The 23,667-nt window shown below is 49.0% G+C and overlaps 2 protein-coding genes across 2 annotated transcripts in view; one reads left to right on the forward strand and one right to left on the reverse strand.

The window, feature by feature from the left end:
- The window catches only part of Bcorl1 (BCL6 corepressor like 1), a 67,439-nt gene extending 64,324 nt beyond the window's left edge, over positions 1-3,115 (forward strand). The window contains exon 15 of the mRNA XM_051142689.1: positions 1,744-3,115. Within this exon, the coding sequence (XP_050998646.1) occupies positions 1,744-2,026 (283 nt within the window). The 3' untranslated portion in view covers positions 2,027-3,115. The remainder of the gene's footprint in view (positions 1-1,743) is intronic.
- A 7,415-nt stretch (positions 3,116-10,530) lies between these two features.
- On the reverse strand, positions 10,531-21,339 carry Elf4 (E74 like ETS transcription factor 4). Its single transcript, XM_051142698.1, has 8 exons — positions 20,538-21,339; positions 17,301-17,472; positions 16,896-16,994; positions 15,049-15,240; positions 14,230-14,313; positions 13,952-14,144; positions 12,957-13,334; positions 10,531-11,855 (listed from the first exon to the last, which is right to left on the reverse strand). The coding sequence occupies exons 1-8, from the start codon at positions 20,607-20,609 to the stop codon at positions 11,045-11,047; spliced, it is 2,001 nt and encodes a 666-aa protein (XP_050998655.1). The 5' UTR covers positions 20,610-21,339; the 3' UTR covers positions 10,531-11,044.
- Between the last annotated feature and the right edge of the window lie 2,328 nt (positions 21,340-23,667).

Here is a 23,667-nt window from a genome sequence, read left to right on the forward strand (position 1 = left end):
TCTCTGTGAGTTCGAGATCAGCCTGGTCTAACAGAGAGAGTCACAGGTTAGCTAAGGTCATATAATAAGATCTTCTCTCTCTCGGATAAGGGGGGCTAGAGCAATGGCTCAGAGGTTAAGAGCACTGGTCTTTAGGACCTGTGTTCAAGTCCTGGCACTGATATGGGAGCCCACAATCATCTGAAACTGCAGTTACAGGGCATCCAACAACCTCTTCTGCAGGTACCAGGTGTGTTTAAAAACCAAAGCCATACATCAGGCAAAACATCTATACACATAGATGGGTGAGTGGATGTTGGGGAGCTGGAGATTGAGTTGAAGTTGAGTGGGGTCAGCTTAGGGCGATCTGGCTTAATATCATGCTAAAGCATTAGATCTTGCTGGGTGACCTGAAACTTATTCTGTCAACCAGACTGGACTGGGATTCATGGAGATCTATCTGCCTCTGCTTCCCAAGAGCTGGAATAATAGGCCTCCACGCCTGGCGATTATTTTATTTGTAATTCTGTGTGTATGTGATTTCACATGTGAGTATGGGCACATGACTGTGGGTGGCCAAGGAGGCCAGAGGTGTCAGATCTTCTGAGCTGGAGTTGCAGTTATGAGCCAACCCAATGTGGGTGCTGGCAGCTGAATTTGAGCACTCTAGAAGATCAGTATATGCCTCTGACCCTAGAGCCCCAAGTTGGTATTGCTTACTGGAAGCACAGGACAGTCACTGAAAGCTGTCCAGTGAGGGAATGGAGGGTCACACTTTCTTTCTCTCTGAGAAACTATAGCCATGCTGTTGGCTATGTCTTACTTTCTGCTCAGCCCCTCTCTCTCTTTTTTTTTTTTAACTTATGTACTTAAGCCTGTACTAAAATAGCTTTGTGAGCCCCCTTCCCCCATCAAGAAGAAGAATTCAACAGAGACGGATGGGGCAAGTGTAAAGCTGGTACACTGTAGCCCAGACTAGACTAAGTGGCAAAGGCTGGAAATGACACAAGAGAGTGGCTAGGAGGAAGAACTGTAAACTGGGACCACTAACTAGCGGGGAATGCAGTATTTCTTCCTTGTTTTAAGTCCATGCAAGTGCTTGACTGGTGACCAGGCCTCTGCAGCACCCCTCCCAGCTGTCTCTAGGCTGCCGCCCAGTCTCAGATGTGCTGCACAAGGGCAGACTGGCTGTAATGTGAGCCCGGGGCCTGCAGAAACATTGGTGCTGCCGCTGCTGGAGAGAAAAAAAAAAGTTGTCTAATGCATTCCAGAGCCAAAGAGAAATGCCTTTTGGATTACCCGCAGTTTAGGCCTTTCTCCACAGCTCCACCTCCAGTAGGGAAGATCTAGAACAAGTGAGCAGGAGTGAGATGGGGCGAGAGAAGCCAGGCAGGGTCTCCTGGAGTGAGGAGTCAGGAAGAAATGGCCCCAGCAGATAGTAAATGCCACATCATGGGATAGTAGGCCAAGCCCCAAGGAAAGCCCTAAGAGGCCTGTTTTCCCCTTGGCTTTTACTGTGGAAGAGCTACCCCACAGGGTGGATAGTCACTGATACTCAGCTAAAAGCTGGGGCCCATATTATGTCGTCCCAGCCTCACTCCAGAAACTTATGGTTTCATAGGAGGTTGCAGTAAGTCTCAATAGAAAATATAGGGTGGGGTAAATTGTAGGGGTCACTTGGTCCCCTGGCCTTCTATAGTGCTTCTGGGGCCCCACCCTTCCTCCTGAGAGCCTGCTCCCCTAACTCCATCTTTGTCTTTCCAGACCCTGCAACTGGTTCCTCTTCACCGACGTCCTGAAGAGGCTGAAGCTGTCCTCCAGAATCTTTCAGGCCCGGTTCCCGCACCTTGAAATCACCACCCTGCCCAAGGCTGAGTTCTACCGGCAGGTGGCCTCAAGTCAGCTGCTGACCCCTGCTGAGAGGCCTGGGAGCTTGGAGGACAGATCTCCCCCTGGCTCATCAGAGACTGTGGAGCTGGTGCAGTATGAGCCAGAGCTGCTGCGGCTCCTAGGGTCTGAGGTGGAATATCAGTCTTGGAGCAGTTGACGGAAACAGCCCCTCCCCATTCTTCTTCCTCCTCCGAGTTCACCCTTCCCCCACCACCCATGTCTCCCCCCCCCACCAAGCACCAGACTGCAGAATGAGGCAATAATATGGACCAACAAGAAGCCGCCTTATCAATGCCAGCATTAGTGACTGGGTTTTGTTTGTTTGTTTGTTTTGGGTTACAGTTAGTTCTCATGTCCCTGTTGTTGTGGTTGGTGATGGGGGTGGAAGGTTGAACTCTACTTCTGAAGACAAGAGGTATGGAGATGGTCGGAGGTGGCACCAGGGTCCCTTGGACTGGCTTCTGTGCTTATGACCAAGACCAAACATGGGCCTGGGTGGCTGTGGCCTGTCCTAAGGAGAAATGAGAAAAGCCCAAATCTCTGAGTGCCCCTCTCTGTCCCCCTGTGCTCTTCCGTCTTCCATAGTATTTATTTTATTAGTATTTAATTTGTATTGTTTCATTGGTTTCTGATAAGTCTGTATCACTGTGACGATTTGAGACAACTTGTTGTATTGAGGGACTTTCTTTACCTCCTTTCCGTTTTCTTTCTGGATAAGCTTTGGGGATGCTCCCTCCCTCTTTCTCCAGTTGAGGAGGGAGCAGAATGAGGAAGGATAGGGGGACATCATCATAGACTAAACACCCTGGCTGCTGCTGGCCCAGAGCTGGGGGCCTGGGGGCAAATCCCTGGCCTTTGGTGCTCCCCGACCCCCTGCCACTTTGCCCCCACCCCTGCCCTTTGTAGCAGCTCTGCCATCTTGAGATTAGTGCTTACTAGGAAGAGGGATTCCTGAGTTGCTCTAATATAGGCAGGTTGAGAATAGGCCTGAGGCAAGGGTGCTCCCCTCACAGGGCTCCACTCAGACTGCACAGTATGAAGGTGTTCTGGCATCTTTTGCCCTGTACCCGCTCTGCTACTTGCCTCACCCCACCTACCCTGGTCTCCCCACCTTGAGATACTGAGCCTTTCAATCTCCCAGCCTTTGCCTTGCCATCCCTACCACAGACTTCCAGCGCCCTTTCCCCTCTCTCTCCTCCACCTGCCCCTGATCCTCCTTTGGAGTCTGTAAGGGGCCCTGGGATGACTAGGCACTGTAGCTGAGTGAGGGGCTCTTGGGCCTTCAGATGCTTAGATCTGTTACAGGAGGGCGGGAGGAGGAGCTTGGGTGAATTCCCTGGCCACGCCCCTCCATGACATTGTCTTTCCCACTCTTCTTATTTTTCTACCGATTGCTATTTTTCCGAACAATCCTTGTAGAGAGTATGTACCATCCAAAGGCAGGAGGGCCTTGCTGTGGTTGGCTCTGGATGGAGATGGTACAGTTTTATTGTACAGGTGCTAAACAACAACAAAAGAAGAAAATGGAAAAAAAGAGAAAAAAAAAAAAAAAGGAAAAAAAAAAGCCAGTTTGGGGATGGGACAATCTGTTCTCTGGAGGCTCCTGACCCATTTAGGAGCATTATTTCTTTTAAGCGTGTGTTTTTTTTTTGTTCCCAGGGGAATTTCTGGGCCCCCTTCTGTAGGATAGCACCATCATCCTACCCAGTTGGTTTTGAACAATTGTTTGCCCTTTTTAACAACAAAATTATATATAATGTATATATATGTATGTGTATATATATATATATATATACATACACACACATACATACACACATGTATAAAGTTGAGGGGGTTTGGATTTCAATTTTCTTTGTTTTGTTGGGATTTATGATACTGTGTGGTTTGTTTTCTGTTTGCCTTTTTTTTTTTCCCTTCATTTCGGTGTGTATTCTGGCTGCCCTTTATGTTTCGTTTTAAGCAACTGGCTGTGGAGTCAAAAACACTTGCATACTGAAAAACTGTGTCAGGGCCTTTGTCTCCTGTCCTCACTTTCCCCATTTGTGGCTTTTGGGGAGTTAAGTGGTCCCCTAGAGATATAGTGGTCATTAGGTTGGGTGGGACTGTGGAAAGGAATTACAGGGACATGTCCAAGGAGGCTTGCCCACCTGAGGGGGAAATAGTACAACTTGGGGCTGCTTTAATTTGGAAATATGGAAAGGGCGTTCCTTGTTTGCACCTGGAGTGACAGAAATAGAGGTGGGGCCCCTTTTGGCTGCTGGGCCGGTGGTTTGATCCTTCCTGATACAGGTAGAAATCTGCCTGCTGATTCCTCTTCCTGCCAGGACTATCCCCCTGGCTGCACTGTGTAATTCCTCACCCTAACCCTAACCCTTGTCGGTGCCCTCACTGTTTGTACTAGCACTTTACCTGCCCCCCTGCACAGTGCTGGCTGGCTGTGGTTCTAGTGTCCAATGACCCTAACTAAGGCAAAATCCCTGTCCCTAGTTTTGCAATGAACTCCTCCCGCTTTTCGATGGACAGTGATAGAAGGGAAAATTCTGTCCGCAGGCCTGCTACTGTTTGAGAAAGGAGACCTTGTGAAGGTTTAGATTCTGGAACTTATAGTGCAGCTAGGCTAGCCTTGAACACAGAGATCTGCCTCCCAAGTGCTGGGATTAAAGGTGTGTGCCGCCACGCCTGGCTCCTATGAACTTCTAAGCTCTGTATCTTTGGGCCTCTCGTTGTGGCTTGAGTAGGTGGCCAAGGTATGTGTCTGGCTTCCTGGAGTTCAGTCGTTCCCCAGGAGTAACCTGAAGTGTCTCTCCTTCAGCACACCTCAGAAACTTGCTTCCACCTAAGTTTGTCCACTAATTGGCATTACTGCTGTTCCCCTCCCCACTTTCTGACCACAAGGGTCACCCCAAACAGCCCGTAGTGTTTCCTTTTTTTTTTTTTTTTAAGATTTATTTATTTATTATGTATACAGCATTCTGCCTGCACACCAGAAGAGGGTATCAGATCTCATTATAGATGGTTGTGAGCCACAATGTGGTTGCTGGGAATTGAACTCATGACCTCTGGGCGAGCAGTCAGTGCTCTTAACCTCTGAGCCATCTCTCCAGCCCCATGCCCATAGTGTTTCTAATTTCAGGTCCATCCTCTACTTGAAACTTGCAATAAGAAGGCAAGTGTCCATGGTGGCCCATGCCGGTAATCCCGGCGCATGAGTGGAGTGGAGCACGGAGAGGGGGATTACTGTGAATTCTAGGTCATTCGGGGCTACATGGAAAGGCCCTGCTGCCAAACAACAAGCAAGGTGTGATAATGCGTGCCTGGAATCCCACTTCTCTGAAGGACAGAGGTGGGAGGGTTTGAGGCCAGCGTGGGCTACACGAGCGAGACCTTGTCTCAAAACAACGAAAAGGAACTTGCAGTTCAGAAGGCAGACGTGTCAGTGGGTTGCAGAAGCCATGTTGTGATTAACAGTGTTCAGCTAGGCCCCAGATGCTGTGGGAACTCAAAGGGCTGGGCAAGGGCACCTGGATGATTGGAAAGGTAACGAACAGTGCATACTTAAGTGTAAGTAGATGTCAGGGAATGATGTTTGGATGTTTGGATTGAGGGCACAATCTGAGCGATGGCTTGGAGTAGAGAGTGAAAAGAATCAACAGCACTTTCATATTTTCATGCTTAGGGGGTCTTTTACCCACACATTAGCTGGAGACCACTGTCGGGTTATAAGGATCAAGACTGGAAGCATGGACTAACACCAAAGCTATTCATCCTGGCTGGTGGCCCCTTAAATGTTCTTCTGGTCCTTTCCTGTGTTCGGTAGGGAAGAGCTAATCCCACTCACTACCTAGGCACCCCTTGCTTGAGATCCTGCTCTCACTTGCTGGCTGGGGCTCAATTTACCAATTTCTGGATAGCCGGCCCATATAGAGAACAAAAGAGTTTAGCTGAAGTTAGTTCCTCTGTGCCATGGTCGGAAGCCTGCGGTTACTGTCAATCTTGCCTGGATGATTCTCTTCCGGTGGTGCAAGCGGCCCTATCAAGCCTCTGGATTCTCGAAGAGAAAATAGTGAATGTCTAGATGATAAAAAGTAGCGGAGAGGTGAACTGGGCAATAAATTGCCGCTTTCATAATCTGGTCTAATAACTAGGACGTCCCTTGGGCATTTTACAATGTCCGGTCTTGATGTGTTTTCGAAGACTGGGGTGTGCCCAAGGGATCCTGCACCACTATTAGGGAATCACCAAATGTTCAGGCCTGCTAGATTCAGAAGGGGAGTGCGGCGGCGGGGGGGGGGGGGGCTGGCCACTGTGCCATAGTGCCACTGGGTGCATGCTCCTCCCAGGCTCAGGGCACCTCCTCCAGGAGCTTGGGTTCAAGCTGCAGGCAAATGGTTGTAACAGATGCCTCGATCGTTCTCCCATTTCAAGGGAGAAAGCGGTGATGCATGAAAGTGTCGCTAAAGGCAAGCCATGGAGAACAGTATCGGAGGCCGAGTCGGTCAAAGGGTTGGCCTGGAGCTTGCTTTTGTGGCTCTACCCAAGCTGAGGCGAGTCAGGAGGCTAGTAGCCTGCAGCAGCTCACCTGCAGGTTTGCGAGGTTAGGGGCGGGGCCATGGAGCGATTAGCCAATGAGGAGGAGACATTCCGCGGACTGCTGAACTCTTCTTGGAAAGGGAAGGGGATCGAGGGGAAAGTTCGAAACTGCAGAGCCAGGGAGCTTGTCGGCGGGAACCAAAGCCGCCCAGAAGTTCGGAGTCTGGGAGCCAGTCCAAGGGACAGAAGTCGCCCGCTTAGTCTGCCCTTCGGGGAGCGGGGAGCCACGCCCTGGCCACCCCTCCCTCCCTCCCTGGCTCCGCCCGGCTGGCCCACCACCGGCGGCTCCACAGTGCCACCTGCTGGATGTTAGCTTCCATACCCGGCGCACAGGACAGTCGAGCTAAGAGGCTGCTCAGGCTGAGTGGGAGCCCAGAGCTAGGTCACCCTGGGCTCAGAGCCTCCAAATCCCTAGCTGAATACACTCAGCAAGCTTGTGACCATCAGAAAAACTTGTGTGTTCCCACCCGAGGGGGTGACATTTCTACCTCCGTCCCACCCAGGGATGAGGAAATAGTGCTGAGGCAGTCACTGAAAGGGAGGCAGTGGCAGTTATTTGGGAGTGGCCTGTCAGCAAAGTATGGTTGAGAGCAGCTTTGAGCTCCTGGTAAATCTGACGGTAGATAAACACGTGGGTAAAAGGGAGTAGCGGCCTGACATGTTATATGATGGGTCAAAACGCTGCAGTAGGTCTGGGGATGTAGCTAAGTTGGGTGTTTGTCCAGCATACAGGAAGCCCTGGGTTCTATCTTCAGCACCAAATAAACGGGGCTTGGCAATGAATGCCTGCAGTTTCAGAATGGGGGAGGTCATGCTTGGTTATATAGGCAGCCTGGACTACACGAGATTGTCCACACCACCACCAAAAAATGACACCAAAGCAACAAAAACAAGTGATGGCTCCCGAGTATGGAAGGATCTACTTGTCCTCTTCCTGCTGCCATGCAGCACAGAAGGTTCCACAATTGGAATCTAGACTCATTCATCCTTTCAATAAACATTTATTGAGCACCTACTGTGTGTCAGGCACTGTGGCTAGGTGCTGGGGATACATCACTGACTAGCACACAGCCCCTGCCCTTGAGGAGCTCACAGTCTATTGGAGGGGAAACATACATGAACACCATCAAAGAACTACATACAATGTGCTAAGAGGTATATACAAAGTGCTGTGGGAGCCAGGAGGGAATCACATATCAGCCGCTGGGAGGTGCGGATCATCACTTGACTCCTGACTCTATTAGGCCATCACAAAAGTCAGGGGTGCTGCTGCTACCTGACTCTGGTTAGAGGAAATCTGTCTCCTGAGGTTCTCCTCTAACCTCTTCCATCAATTCTCGTCAGCAAGGGTCAGTTAGCCAGTTAGCTAGTTAACACTGTGGAGCAAAGAAACTGGACAGGAGGGTGGCTTCAAGACCAGATGTTCAAAGTAATACAACTGGTGAGTGTTAAGATGGGATGAGGTGTACTGTGGGGGCACTGGGCCAGGAATGGCAGTTTGGTGCGTGGGTTAAACAGTGATGCCTACCCCTCAGGAGGTCACACACATGGGAGACTAAAGGTATAGCTCTACACTCAAGGTCTACAATAGAGATGTCACAGGCTGTCTAGAATCACCTGTCCATCACGTGGCAGTTACACATTTAAGAATTAAATTTAGGAACTGGCTGCTTCCACCAAATTTAATCTTGAGACACATTTTTCTTTAGTTGTTAGTAAGAGAATAGAGCATTTTGGTTGAACAGAACCCAGGAACGAAAAAGCACGGCTGGGAATTTCCGTCAGGAACAAGTTCAAAAACCATCGAATTCTTTTGGAATAGTACCTTGGAGTGGGGTGGGATTCAGAATATTAGACAGGACCTGATAGTAAAGGGTCACCGACTTGGAACTCTGTTTCCAGGTGGGGCTGATACTTTTTAGAATCTTTCTACAATTACTACTCACAGCTCTTCAAGTGCTCCCCAGTTCCTACTGTGCCCCCTGTGTCATGATTTAGGGACTAAATGTTTAATGCTAGGCCTCTAGAAAAGCCTGAAGGATGAGTATTTTAAGTATTGGCCCTACAGCAAGGACTCACTGCAGGCTTTTTAGCAGAGGAAGGACAGAGTAAGTGGCTGGCCAGATGGGAAGTACTAAGAAGTCACACTGGACAGGGTGCTGACATATATTGGGAAGGGGGAAGCTGAGCAGCATGAGTTAGGCTGGAGGCTCTGGGACTGAAGACGAGCCAGATGTCAGATGAGGGAGAGGGGAGAAAGGTCAAGTGTATACAGCCACCAGACAGCTCTGAGATTTCCAATCTAGAAGGTCAGGAAAACGGTGGCATCATTAACAGAAACTGATCACTACAGCTGTGAGATAGGGACCTGGAGAAGTAGGTTCTGGATTTAACTCACCTCAGAGAGCTGGCCCATGAACACCCACACATAACGAGATGATGAGGAGCCTACACAGAAACAGAAAGGGCACAGCAAGTGTCGGCTAACAAGGGCTGAGAACCATGGAGAAGACTTGAGTATAGAAGTGTTGATAGCCTTAGGATAATTAATTTCCTTGGAGTTAGGAAGTGGATGCAGATACTAGATTCCAGGTTGAGGCAGAGCCACCCCAACTCACATTTGTGCTTATTAAAACTGGGGGTGTAGCTCAGTTGATAAGAGTGTTTGTCTAGCCTGCACACAGTCCTGGGTTTGATCCACAGAACAACATAAACTGGGCATGGTGATACATACCCGGAAGTTTAGCACTTGCAAATGGAGGCAAGAGAACCAGAATGGTAAGGTCATTTTCACCAACAGCAAGTTCAGAGCCAACAAGGGCTAAATGAGTCTAAACACACACACACACACACACACACACACACACACACACACACACACACACACACACACACCCCAACAGCAACACTAATGGTGACCTTTTCTCAAGATGCTTCCTTCCAACCATCAAGAGATTGTCATCACAAGCTGATTTTATTCGAGTGCACGTTTCAGTGCCAATTGCTGGGACCGTAGCAAATGCACCTGCATAGCCACAGATGGTTCCTTCCCGCAGGAACGAAGAGATGACAGTAAGGGAGAATGACAATGACCAGCCAGGGAGGTAGTTAAGTCAAGTGGGTGCTTTGGCACAGAGGACATAGTGAAGGTCCTGAAGCACTGATTCACATTCAGCAAATTCACCAGAGGCTAGACTTGCTTCTGGGCCTGCCACCTCTAAGCGTCGCCCCTAAATCTGGTAGGAGAGAGGCAAGCAGATTCAAGGAAGGGAGATGGAGGCCCTCAGCTGAGAGACAGACTCAGAAAGATTAGGAGAACCCTTTGCAGAAACAGAAAAGAGAGAGGCAAGGAGTTGTGTGCTGACAGGAGCTGTAAGGAACCATGTGTGCTTGCTCCTGTTCTTGCTGAAGAAAGAACTGGGTTGGCTGTGATAGCTGGAAATGAAAAGCAACAATCCATCTAAATACTTTCATAGCCGCTAGGAGAGAGACAGGGTGGGGAGAGAGAGAGCAAGACTGTATGGCTGGAGCTGGGTTGCCACCCCACTAGCCTCAGCAATTCATGACAGGTGGAACATGTCAGGAAAAATGGGGTGAAGAGAGAACCCAAGATAGGGAAGGAGGAGCGAAAAAGGGCTATTGACAAGCACAGGGCTGATTTTATGTCAACAGCCAAAAGCCCTGGCCACAAACATTCAATCCATTCAGGTCTGGCTCGGGACACCATAATTGGGGCTAACTACAGGAAAGTGCTTTGCTTCACAACCTTCAGAAAAGGGCTGCAGGTTCCAGCCTGATGGCAAGGAGACTATGACAGGCTATGCATGCTCCTTTTCCCTCCCATTATGCTTTAACATATGTGGCCTCTGGTCCCTTAGCAACGTCCTCTCAGCATGTGCACCCATTGAAGCTCTCCTACCTGGACCTGCAGAGAGAGAGAGAGAGAGAGAGAGAGAGAGAGAGAGAGAGAGAGAGAGAGAGAGAGAGAGAGAGAGAGAGAGAGAGAGAGAGATCTGAGGCTGACCTAGGAATGGACGGGACATTGGGACAGACAGACAGACAGACAGACAGACAGACACACACACACACACGCACACACACACACACACACACACTTGAAGAAAAGACCTGGCATTTACACCCCGTCCTTCCCAAAGAAATGAAGATACAGACCCGCAAGTACACACGAATACATCCAAAGATATTCACATATGGGATGGTAAGTTCCCTGTGTAGGGAATATAGATAACAAAGTATGACCAGGCTTAATTTTTCTTGTGAAGCCTCTGACCAACTCTGGCCACAAGCTACTTCCTGGCTTGTGGGTTTCCCTTCATTACCAAGTTAGCCCCCGTTATCTTCCCAAGAGCATATGTATTCCCTAATGCTCTTGAAGGTCATGGTCAGATGCCAGAGATGCTTGAGCTGGGCATAATTCGATCATGGTGGTGCCAAAGAGGCCTGGGGGACTTGGAATCAAATGTATCACACCCCACTAGATGTAAGGGCAGGTATTCTACTTAAGTGCACATGAAAATGCTTCACAATTTTGCCTGGTAGGTCATACTTGTAATCCCTTTGGTTATATGTCATGGTGCTCCATCTTAATGAGGGAGGTGGGATTGAATGTGGAGAAAGGAGCTGGAGTTGGGGAGCTGGTCAGCAGGCTCCCCGAGGGGGATGGAGTCACACTAGGCTCAGCTACACACAGGGACCCTGAGCCTGATGAGAGCTCAAGTTCAGCTACTGGGGTTAGGCCAACAGTGGGACAGCTGGGGGGAGATAAGGTCTGGCTCCCCACAAGGCTAAGGTTGTGCGAACCCCTTGAAAGCACCTGGCTCTGAACTGGCTGAACATGGGCCTGATCTCTCAGGAGCTCTCTCAGGGTCTCCTCAGGAACCAACACCCCCTCCACAGGGGTCCCCGTAACCACACCCTGCACATATGAGGAGGACCTCAAGGGCCCCTCCTTTGCCCCAGGCACTGACGTACCACCGGAAGTCCTGATGAAGGCAGCAATGACAGTTCCAGGGGGCTGAGTGCTAGGCCCTGCTGACCCAGTACCTATGACCTGGGATGGTACTGGGTTGCTTGGATGGTTAGCCCCAGCCAGAATTTGGGGGAGGCCACTGAGGATCAATGGGGCCCCCTGGGTTGCCACCTGGTTCTCTTGGAAACTGGTGTTCAGGGGGAAGGACGCCTGCAAAGTGATAGTGTCCTTGAATGTTGACACCTGTGGGACACTCTGGAGAACAAGTTGAGTGGGAGCAGTAGTACTGGCAGGAGGCCCATTGGTCAGCACCGTAGTCAGCGGGATGGTCTGCAGGGTGACAGTGGAGCCGGGCCCCACAGGGGCTACTCCTAGGTGGATGTTACTGGGCACTGAAGAAGTACTGAGAAGAGACAGAAAATAGAGCTCGTTAAGCCGGGTGGCATGCTAACTGGCTAGGAAGGAGGGCAGGAGAGGAACGGAGTTGTAGCTCTGCTGTGTCTTTACTGCTGTAGCTAATATTTATTAATCTGTATAGACCAGAAATTATTCTAGAAGACTGATGCTGTTCAAGCTTCAGAACTGCCTATGAACTGAACAAGCATCATCTAAGTATACACTTTGAGGAAACTGAGGCACACAGTGCACAACCCATAGGCCAGGGAGTCAGTAAAGGTTGGAGCAGGGACTTTGCATGCAGGTGTGTGAAGCCTCGAGCTCATGTTCCTCACCATTCTACTTGGCTGCTTCCCCTCCAAGGAAGAGTGTCCCCATGACCCAAAACAGTTTAGCAGGAGGCACAGACATGATCCCAAATCCAGTCTTTTCAGAGAAAACTGCAGGCCCATGAGCACCAAAGAGTGGTGAGTGCTTCCCAAGAGGCCTGGAAAGCAGAGTGATGTCTGCACCGGAAGTACTCTGCTGTGAAGTGGAAGTGGGCATGGGCCCAAATGTAGACGCCCCAGATGGCTCCTGAAGATGCATTCTGGTGTCACAAGAATAGCCTCATCTTGCAGAAGGAGCACCCCCACCCCTTGTGCAACTGCTGGCTTTGGATTGCTGAGGTATGTGACCTCAGGCAAGTCCTGTTTCGCTTTTTTTTTTTTTAAAGATTCCATTTTTTTCCAGATTTTAGATTTTATTTTGATAAAGTTTATTTGTGTGTGTGTGTGTGTGTTCATGCCACATGTCTATTGTATGCAGAAGAGGGTGCTAGATCCTCTGGAGCTGGAGTTACAGATGCTGGTAAGCTGCCCAGTTTATGTGCTGGGAGCCAAACCTGGGTCCCCAGCATGAGCAACCCATGCTCTTAGCCACTGAGCCATCCCTCCAGCCCCATCTTTCCTCTCTTGACCAACAACTTCCCCTGCTTGCTTCTCAGGGCGTTCTGTAAAGATCCCACAAAACTGGAAACACAGCAGAGCGTCACTGGAAGTTGACAACGGACCCCCTACACTCAACAGAAAGGACTGAAGGAAGACGCCAGTTGCTACGGTGCTCTTACCTCACAGTTTTGGTGAGCTTGTCCTGGCTTTGTAGTGGAGTGACAAGCACGGTGGAGGTAGTGGGGACCTCCTCATCCACAGACAGTCCTAACTCCAGGCTTGCAGATGGCTGGAGACCAGTGTGTTGAACCGTTGGTTGCTCCCAGGAAGGGCTATCCTTGTCCTGGGAGGAGGCTTTGGTTAAGACCCTGGAGCTGGCTCTCCGGGTGGTGCTGGTAGAGGGTGTGGAGGAAGTAGAGGCCTGGGGAGGTGCTTCTGGTGTTTCAGCACTCTCCTCGTCATCTTCAATCACCACCAAGTCCTTAGGCATCTCCTTAAACTGGTATACCAGCCTCTGCCCTTCCACTTTGGCCAGGATTCCTCTTTGGTAGTAATATCTGCAGGGACAAGAAGGGGATTGGTGAGTTTAGCAGAGGTTGAGTAAGGAGTTCCTCTTGTCTCTCCATCTGTCCAACATGCTGCTTACTCTAAGGCAGGGCAAGCATGGAACTCAGGCAGGCTGGGCAGGGGCAGTCCAGGAGAGGGGGGGCTGGAGGTAGGAAAGAAGAGCCAACTCTTGGGCACAAAGGGCCTTTTGTGACATTTTAAAAGTTTCTATAGTCTAACAGGTGTACAAAAAGGGGTCTTCAATGCCAGCCCCCATACTACTTTGGAGCTGAGGACAGTAAGTGAAGAGCAGAAATGAGTAAAGGGATGGATGGTAGAGGCTCAACAATTCTTGAGCCTAAGGACACATCTCTGGGGCAACTCAAGGCCATCTCTGGCTTCCAAAAATGTAGCAAAAGCCCTTCATAGACACTGGGTATGTGTGGTGCTAAATTACCCTTTCAATACAGAGACGCAGGAGAAGGCATGCAGAAAAAGGGGGGGGGTGTTAGGATCCATTTCCTAGAAGAGACTGGTCAGGCCTTTCTTCAAGTGGGAGAGCCTCCTTGGACCCAGCAAGATCTTAGCGATCCCTGGGGCAGCAATTCTGTGTCCCAGCAGCTCCTACCTTAAGGCACGTCCCATGGTCTCATAGTTCATGTCAGGCTTGTTCTTCTGCTTGCCCCAAAGCTTGGACACAGCCTTGGAGTCCACCAACTTGAAGATGCCTTTCTCTCTCTGGGTCCACTTGATGTACTTGGGGCAGGTGTTTCTGTCTTGCAGAAGGGCCAGGAGGAACTCCCACAGATAAATGGTGCTGCCTGCAGAGGGGTAGGCAATGAGGGGCCGCTCAGGCCTCTGAAATTAAGGGGCACCCTGCCCACCTTACCTGAGCCCCAACTATACCTTTGCCATCCTTGGATTTCTTCCGTATGGGGACACTGGGGTCAGTAACAGGTGAGGTACTTCGGTTGTGCTTTGTCTTTCGGTCTGTAAGGAGAAGGTGGGTAAGCAGGAAGGAGGCCAAAGTTAGCTGGGAAAGCCAGGTCACTAAGGATGGGGGTCCAATCCGTCCCCACAGCAACAGCCAAGAGGTATGTACACCACATCAAGGCTACCACATGAGGAGAAGCAAGCTTTGCAAACCAGGGACCTTTGGATTCCAAAGCTCAGAAGAGCAGCTACGTCAGAAATTCCTGGCCTAATTTTTGAAATGGGAGACAGCCTCAAGGTGTTGCTGTGATGCAGCTCGGTGTGGTACAGACAGATGAGGAGGCATGCTGGTGAGGTAGCATCATGCAGCCGTCCCCTAAGTAAATCAAGAACACAGGGGCTTGGGAAAGCCCAAAGTCCTCGCATGGATGGCCTCTTTCATAAGCGCAATAGAAGCTAAATAAGCATACAGCATGACTCATTTTTATAAGGAAAGATCCTCAAAGTCCAGGAACTAGCCAGGAGTCTAGGCAGGCTATCTCAATACCCACCCTAGGATCCAGTCAACTGGGATTACTGGCATTGCTAGAGGAGTTTATGAATGTGCTGGACAGATAGGAGCAGTATGACAGAGAAAGGCCAGGCTTTGGGAAGGACACCTAATGAAGCCAAGACTTACTACTGGACCAAAGAGATATCCTCTTAATGCATCTCTGAGTGTCAAGCCACTCAAGTCACTCAAGGTGTCCCCCAACAAAGATGCACCAAAGATACACTCTCCCTCATCCTTACTTCTCTTCCTTGACTTCCCAGCCTTCTTAGGATCTTCTTCTCCTGGGACCATCTCCTCCGGAGAAAGCTCCTTCTGCTCACTAGCATCGCTTGTCTTCTTTGGGTCATCAGGTTCAGCGCCAGAAAACAGGAAGTTGGGGAGACTGATGGTCTGTACAGAGTCTGAGTCTGGAAGCATTTCCGATGTGCTGACTGAAAGAAGAAAGGCCTGTGGTGGGCAGAGCCAGGGGGCAAGGGTAGCCCTCCTCTTATATCTCTAGTGCTGTGGCTCTGGAGTAAAATGGTCAGCACAGGGGAGAGTGGGGATGCCACTCTCCATAGTCCCAGACACAGGACACACTTAGAGCTGCCTCAGGAGCCTTGCCTCATGACAGGAAGAGACATCTGCAGTGCTATAGGCACCACTGGCCCCAACAATGGCTACATTTATCACGCACTGTTGGTGGTGGGGAAGGTCCCAGCAATATCGGATAAAGGACTTGTATGATTTAGTCATTCGCTCATCTGACAACCCAGAAGGACTCCAGAAATCATAAATTCCAATTCTTCTGTTTTCCCAATAAGGACACTGAGAGAAGGCAAGTCAGGTGCCATGGTCACACAGCAACAGTGGTACATGCTGGCACTCAGCCTATATTTGTTGACTATTAGTGGGAATCAAGGGGAGAAATGTCTTTTAGCCGCTAAGATTTTTTTTTCTTCAATATGTCACAGTACCCCTCTTGGGTAAAGGCTATTGAGTGAGGGAGTCTCTAGAAACATTAGAGACCCTTCTGGAGAAGGAACTGAGAAGAGCTGCCTTAAGGGCTCTTTTTTTTTTTTTTTTTTAATTTATATGCGTGTTCTGGCTGCATGTACCCCTTCAGGCCAGAAGTGGGCGACAGATCCCTTTTATGGATGGTCCTGAGCCACCATGCAGTTGCTGGGAATTGAACTCAGGACCTCTAAAAGAACAGACAGTGCTCTTAACCTCTGAGCCATCTATGCAGCCCCCTTAAGGGCTCTTCTAAGGAGCTGGGGCCATGCAGGATTAACAGGCATCTGTGCCCTCTTACAATCTGGCCTTCAAGACCAGGCAACAGGGGCTGTGAGACGGTTCTATGGGTAATGCACTTGCCACCAAGTTTTATGACCTGAGTTCGATCCCCAGGACCTGCGTACATGGTGGGAGGAGAGAATCAATTCCCAAAAGTTGCCCTCTGACCTCTACACTCATGCCATGGCATATGCACACCCACACAACATATAATTTAAAACATAATACAAATATTTTAAAAGAACATGGAATAGATAATTCATCCAGTTTTATCAGATAGAAAAGACTCTAAAGATGGTGGAGATAGCTGCTCAACAGTGTGAAACCACTTACTCCTGCTGAGTTGCACCCTTCAAAATGACTATGGTGACACGTTCTGTTGTATGAATATTTACCACTGCTTAAAATCTGGTGAAGCTGGATGGTAGTGGTACACGCCTGTAATCCCAGTACTTGGGAGGCAGAGGCAGGTGGATCTCTGTGAGTTTGAGGCCAGCCTGGTCTACAGAGTGAGTCTAGGACAGTCAAAGGTACACAGAGAAACCCTGTTTCAAAAACCCAACCAAACAATAAAACCAACAACAACAACAACAAACAAAAACAAAATAAAACCTGGTGAAATAACACCAACATTTCCCTGCTCTCTAGTGCTTCCCTGGCCTTCTCCTGTCAGTCCAGGCTCGAGTCTCTTCATACATACATCAAGGACGTGAGTACGTAAACCTAATACACATGTGTCTGAAAATCCAGTGTATAGACGCAAGTGGACTGTTTTATCACCCTGCGTTCAGGTACTCAAGTTCAAACTTACAGATCTGCTTCTCATCCAGGACATCGTTGGGAGTTTCCACATTGAATAGGGCTTCCGAGGGTGACACATTATTTGAGGTGGACTCATTTTCATCTGGTTCTGCGTTCCATGGAGTGGGAGGAGGAAAGAGAGTTCTGTCAGGCTTCAGAACAGTTAATAATGACGGCCAACCCACGGAGAGACTCTGTGTTACAGCTGGGTAGACACCAGAGCTCCTTTCACCCAACCCCAACTCCCCAAACTGGTTTCCATTCTTTATGCCACCACATCTGAGGAGTTTATGAACCGATGAAGATGGTTCCCTCCTCTTTTGTGGGAAACCTTGGCCATTATGTGGGGTGCTGTTCCCTGAAGGCACAAGTCCTTTCTCTGCCATACACCTTCCCCGACAGCAAAGCAACAGACCTGTCAGCAAAATACTGCCTTCTACGATCTGATCCTGTGCCATGCACACGGTCCTGTCCCTTATGATGCCATTGTGGACTTCATCCAGATCCAGTCCTGAGTACAGATGCAGTAATTCAGGATAAGGGACCTGCTCCACGATCACAGCTGGGAACACTGAAGGGTCTTCCAGCTATGGAGAAGAAAGCGATCTGGGTCAAGACTCATCTACTTCTTCTGAAAAGCCCACCCTACCAGATGCCAAAGCCAACTTCATTTGGTGATGCTTTCTTTAAATTGCATTCTTTTTATCTTATTCATTTTGGAGGTGGAGCATACCACAGCATATGTGTGGTGGTGGTCAGAGGACAACATGCTAGAGTTGGTTCTCTTCTTCCATCATGTGGGTCCTTCCTGGGAATGGAACTTCGGTCATTAGGCTTTGCAGCAGGCACCTTTAATTGCTAAGCCATTCTTGCCAGCCCCCTAGGCAATGCTTTAAGAGTGATGGTAATTAATAGAGATGGCCTAGCTCAGTAGGACTTGCACTTAGCCAAGTGTTTTGTGTATGTGCAGTGCTTGGGATGGAACTCAAGGCCTTCCTTGTATGTGCTAAGCATGTACTCTACCATTGCCAGACAGACCCAAGCTGAGAAAACATATTTTGATTTGTTGGGTTAGTCCATGGTCTGAGGTTAGATCTGAGTCTATGAGAAGAGTCACTAGTGGGAAGTGATTGATTGATGGCAAGGCCACGGGGCTCTATGTACAGCCACTTTGCAAGTACTCTGAAGCTGCATGTGACTAGTGGTCCTTTATTGCACTACACAAATATAGAACATTCTAGCACACCATAAAACTTGATTGAATTGTACTGCTCTAGAGCCAGATTGCCTGGATTTTAAACTAATGTCTGCTGTTTTCTAGCACTGTGAGCCTAGGAAAGTTTCCTAACCTTTCTGTTTTTTCGTTTCCTTATTCATAAAACCAGGATATGCATATTATTGAACCCACAAATTGTTTAGACAGGTCAGTAAACATAATTCACTCAAAACAGGGCCCGGAGGCCGGGCGTGGTGGTGCACACCTTTATTCCCAGCACTTGGGAGGCAGAGGTAGGTGGATCTCTGTGAGTCCGAGGCCAGCCTGGTCTACAAAGTGAGTCCAGGACAGCCAAGGCTACACAGAGACACCCTGTCTCTAAAACAACAACAACAAAATAAACAAAAACCCTCAAACAACAACAGCAAAAAACCCCACAACAACAACAAAACAGGGCCTGGCATAGAATAAGTTATCATTAGGTATCTGGAGCTTCTAAAAAACAAATGTTTTATTTCTTTTTAAAATTTCAGTGTTTTGCCTACATGTGTCTACATACACCACGTGAGTGTCTGGTGCTCACAAAAGCCAGAAGAGGGTTGATTGGAACTGGACTTACAGCAAGATGTGGGTGCTGGGCACTTAACCTAGGTCCTCTACAAGAGCAACAAGTGCTCTTCACTGATGAGACATCCCTTAAGTCCCATGTTTTGCTTCTTAACTTGAGACATTCATGTCAATCAGTCTATCTCTCAATCTCTATCTATCTATCTAACTATCTATCATCAATCTATGATTTATGAGTTCTTTATATTTGTGACATTTAACATCAAAGACTGTTTTCTATGAGGAGGGAAAGGCAGATGAGAGTGGAAAAGCATGAGGTGGAAACTGTCCTGTGAGGACACATTAGCTACTATTCTGAAGTAGGAAGGCAGAAGGACTAGGAGTTATAGCGGAGAGATATGAAAGATGACAGACAGAGGGGGAGAGATGACAGAAGGCAAGAGGGATGCAGGAATAGATAGAAGGAAACAGAGGAGGAGGAAGAGATGGAGAAAGGGAGGGAGGGAGAGACAATGATTATTTTTTTCTTTTTTGAGGTCCTAAAGGAAGTAGGTGATAACAGAAAGAGTAGGAGTTACCCTGGCAAGGAAGAAGGACACTTCTTTCTCCTCAGCCAGTGGGAAGGGAATAAAAACAGAGGGTGTTAGAGATAAATGGGAGAAGAGAAGGCAACTGAGGGCAGCCTTGGCTTTGAGTGCCTCTCGATTGGAGGAGAAGCTGTGTGCTGCGGGGAGAGGGCTGCTTGGGAGTATAAAGAGTAGGAATAGCCGCTGAGAGGACTGGAAACAAATGAAAGAATCCAGGTAAGGGTCACCTTTCCCCCCTTCTTATCTGATACCTTCCACAAGACTATATTCCTCAGAAGAGACAACAAGTGACCAAGCTAAGTTATTTTGTCCAAGAACCAGCAAGCCAGAAAGTTCAATGTGCTCGCGGCCCACTAGAGGGCAGCCTTTGGTAGAACCAGTAATAGAGTTTGCTACCCTCCTACAGAGAGAGTTTGGAAATACTCAGCTAGGTCTTCTCCTGGACAAGCTTTGGAAGATAGCAGTCATATAAGGTAGGGGAAAGACTTTGCTAGGTGACACTGTGTCCTAACTGAGATTAAAACCTAGAATTTTTATTTCTACTTTCCCTTTCCTTCTTCCACACCTGGCTGCCTCATCTTTCTCCTTTTAGTGGAAGAGCAGAGTGGAAAGCTGTGAACCATCTAGCAGTACAAAATGTGTCCTCCTTACATCAGTGCAATACAAGGGATATGGCAACGGGAACCGGAGTACTAGGATCCGATCTTATCCTATTTCCTAACTCCCTCCTGCCCAAAGACCCCATTTCAAGCATATCCTGAATCCTCAGGCTGAGAAGACATTTATTAGTGAGCCTATTAACTTGTCTAGAGCCGAGAGTCTGAAGATGCTAAGACTCCAATTCCATGGCTTTAAGTCCAGCCGGCAGTGCCCTCTTTGTTATGTAGTTGTCCCAGCAGTTTTGTCACTATGACACTGGGGCGAAGGGAAGTAGCAGACACTCTACATGATGTTCAGTTGTATGTAAGTGTCCATTTAGTTACATTTGCCAATTGATTGACAGCTCAGCTCGTTTGCTTAATAATTGCTTGGCTAGCCTAGTGACTACATGTGCTGTAATGGCATGTAGCCAACTTGATCCCTAAGTGACCATCCAGGGACTCCTGGAAGTAGCTGGTGTATAAGTTGGCTGGCAGGCAGGCCCAGTGCTCTAACAAAGCAGGTGCCTAATGGGATTTGCTGACTAGCCGTCAAGCCCTGCTGGACTCACAGACTGGCTGTTCCTGTCTATGTCCTCCTGATTGACCATGTTGACTGACTGCTTTAGTCCCAGAAGCCATACCTGGTGGATATCATCCATTCCGTTGCTTGCAAATTCAAAGACCAAATCACTGGACTGCAAGGCAATAGCCATACTGGCCTCTGCCAGAGATGACAGTGAGACTCCCCCGGCTCCCTGGAGCTGCGGTGGGGTCTTGATGAAGAAGTGTTATTCAGGTGCCTTCGGATCAATCTAGTGTCTTCTCTGAGCCTCCCTGGAGGATCGGAGTGGGTGTGGCTTGTGCAGGCTCAAGAAGATTGCATGCTGGGCTATGCCAACCACGAGAGCAACCTAAGAAGAAAGAAGATGGAGACAGTAAATAAGTTAACTTCCCTCAGCTCTGTGGCCAAATCAGCTGGTGACTCGGAGAGGATCTGCTGTGCCTAGACAGACAGCAGAGAGATAATAGAAAGTGACCTGGCCTGACGACACAGGGCAGTAAGAGTAAAAATTTCTATAACTAGCCTGACTTGAGAAAAACTCACATAGGTGTGGATTTGAGGACATGCAGGGCGCTCGTGGGCTCAGTTTACCTTAGAAGTGAGGACCAGCTGGCTCAAAGAGCAGTCTACAGAGGAAGAAGTGTCTTGCTTGCGGTTGGGGGAGGGGTGTCAGGGCTGGTAGGTCATATGCCTTGCATGCTCATTAGCAACCCTACCCCCACTGCCCATCACAGGGTGGCCTCCGTGCTGTGCTGCATGGGAATTTGTTCTCTAGGCTTAGCTTTGCTTTCAGTTTCAAGACTGAGCTGTCACCCTGGGAACTTGTGAGCAGAGGCCTGGCTGCGGGAGGAGCCAAAAGAACCTTCCTCATCCTCTGGCTGGCTCATCCTTCATATTCCAGGAAACTTCAGTCCACTGGAGCCCACATGAATCTTTCCCCAGTGCCTAAGCTAGCAAGGCATTGAGGCTGCCTGTGGCTTCCCCTGCCTCTCCTCCTCTGCCTCCAGAGCCCCCAGGATGCTTGGAGCATGATCACACCGGTGGCCAACTCCTCTACGGGAAACACATTGGCTTTTGCACTTGTCCAGGTACCAGGTCTTTTGCCCTTCGGGTTCCTTTAAATGTGTGATGTGTTTTCAATGTGTGCATAACTACAGGCTGATTCAACCATCAGAGCCAGGAGAGCCCAGGCTACCTACAAGAGCATACATCCCAACTCCCTGATGCTCTGTCAGTAGTGCCAGGGTGGCAAAACCTTATCCGGGCTGGGAAACAAATGAGGAACTTCAGATGGGGGGCAAAGAGGGGTTAAAAGAAGGGTGCAACAAGTGACCTCTCTGATGACCGCTCTCCTCCACAGGAGACACCCAAGCCTCTCCCACTTCCTTTCCGTTAGCCCACAGGGCTAGCCCCGCCCAGTCTCCACCCCCACACCTTTCCACCTACTCCATCAAACAGCTTGGAGAAGTTGCTCTGCTCAGCTTTACCTATTAGAGTTGAATTCCCCCTTGGTTGGAAGAGTGAACTCTGCTAGGTCCACCTCCAGTGGAACCGCAGGGGTCGGGGAGTGCGGAGTGGTAGTGGTAACAGCCTTGTTCTGGTTCCATTGGTCCACCTTACCCCACCCAAACCTGCATGTGACCCTATCCGTCTGTGGCCTGCAAGATCTTACAGGACCTTGTGTGTCTGGCTCCCCTAGCCTAAGTGCCCTGAGGCCTGCATTCCGAAGCTCCTGCCCTCCCAGGAGCCAGTCTGTCTGCCCTTGGGAAAAGTTCTCATACTAATCAAATGAAAGGTGATCACTTTCATCTAAACCCTCCTGGTCTAAGCATGAAGCTTCTGCATCTGCTCCTGCCCCAGGTCATTCACTGGGGCCCTCCCTTTCAGGTTTGTTTGTCTTGCTTTCTCTTCCTAAACCAGTGTTTCATTTTCAAAAGTTCTGCTGGTGCTATTTGCTTAGGAAACCTCTATGCATTTTCCTTACCTCCTCTATCAGACACTGGCTTCCTTGACAGTAGGGATGACTGTGGGTCATTGAGAAAACATTCACACCTTGTCTTGTGCGTGGTTTATGCAATGAATGCAAGAAAAAGGAGCACCAGTGGGAATGATGGCACATGCCTGAAATCCCAGTATTTGAGAGGCTGGGGTGGATAGATCATTGTGGTTTTGAGGCTAGCCTGGGCTATAAAAAACAGGCCTGAGGAGACCGCTCAGTCTTTAAAGTACTTTCCACGAAAGCATCAGCACCTGAGTGCAATGCCTAAAAACCATGTTAAAAAAGCCAGGCACAATGAAGCATGCTTATACTCCCAGGGCTGGGGCAGTGTGACAGGCAGATTTCTGGGACCTGCTGAGTAGTTAGCCTATTCCATGAGCTCCAGAGTAACAAGAGACCCTCTCTCAAACAAACACCAAGGTGGACAATTCCTGAAAGGTTGACCTCTGGACCTCATGTGCCTTAGCATCAGTACATATGTGCACCCACATGAACACACTATCCCCATATGCATACATACAAAACCAAACCAAGCAAAATACATTTTAAAAAGACAAAAAGAAAGAAGGAACAAAAAGAAAGAACAAATGAATGAATGAGTGATACTGGTCTGTGAGCATATGTGATATATTTTTGAGTGGTATATAGCTAAATGTACACTGACTGCAGCTGAGGAGAAATGTGCAAACTCAAAGGTTACATTGATACTAGTTTTTACATTGCTAATTACATAGGTGCACTATCTGTCTGCTGTGAGTGTGCAAACAGACCACAGGTATATATGCATACTCGGGGTGTGTGCATGTGTGCCAAGTGTGGGGACATGTTCGTGAGAGCCTCTGTGTGTCAAAGGGCTGCCCTGGTCTGGCCAGCTTGCAAAGCCACAAGCTCAATCATAGGTTCCTCCTCCTGCTCCTTCAGGGTAGGCACCATGAGCTGCCTTGGTGAGAATGACAAGTCCAAGCAGATGCTGTAGAGAAGAGGGGGGTGGGAGTGCTGAGCAGGCTAGGCCAGGCTTCTGCTGGTCAACAAGGATGTCTGTGCGCTTCCCAGGGGAAAAAAAGCCAACTCCGGCATAGGTATGGAACCTATGGGCCCTCAGATGAGTGACCCCCTACCTTAGGTCCACTCTGCTGAAGAAATGAGGAAAAGAAAGGCCCTCAGAACAGTGTGTTGGACTACACTGAATCTTTAGCCATCAGTGTAGAAA

This window comes from Acomys russatus, unplaced genomic scaffold (genome assembly GCF_903995435.1).
Source record: "Acomys russatus unplaced genomic scaffold, mAcoRus1.1, whole genome shotgun sequence".
NCBI classification, from domain to species: domain Eukaryota; kingdom Metazoa; phylum Chordata; class Mammalia; order Rodentia; family Muridae; genus Acomys; species Acomys russatus.

Coding starts and splice junctions, on each gene's coding strand:
- Elf4 (XM_051142698.1), bottom strand. CDS start 20,609: ATGGCTATTGCCTTGCAGTCCAGTGATTTGGTCTTTGAATTTGCAAGC. Junction 17,473..20,537: donor GAATGGATGATATCCACCAG/GTATGGCTTCTG, acceptor TCTTCTCCATAG/CTGGAAGACCCTTCAGTGTT. Junction 14,145..14,229: donor GAAATCCAAGGATGGCAAAG/GTATAGTTGGGG, acceptor ACCCCTCTGCAG/GCAGCACCATTTATCTGTGG.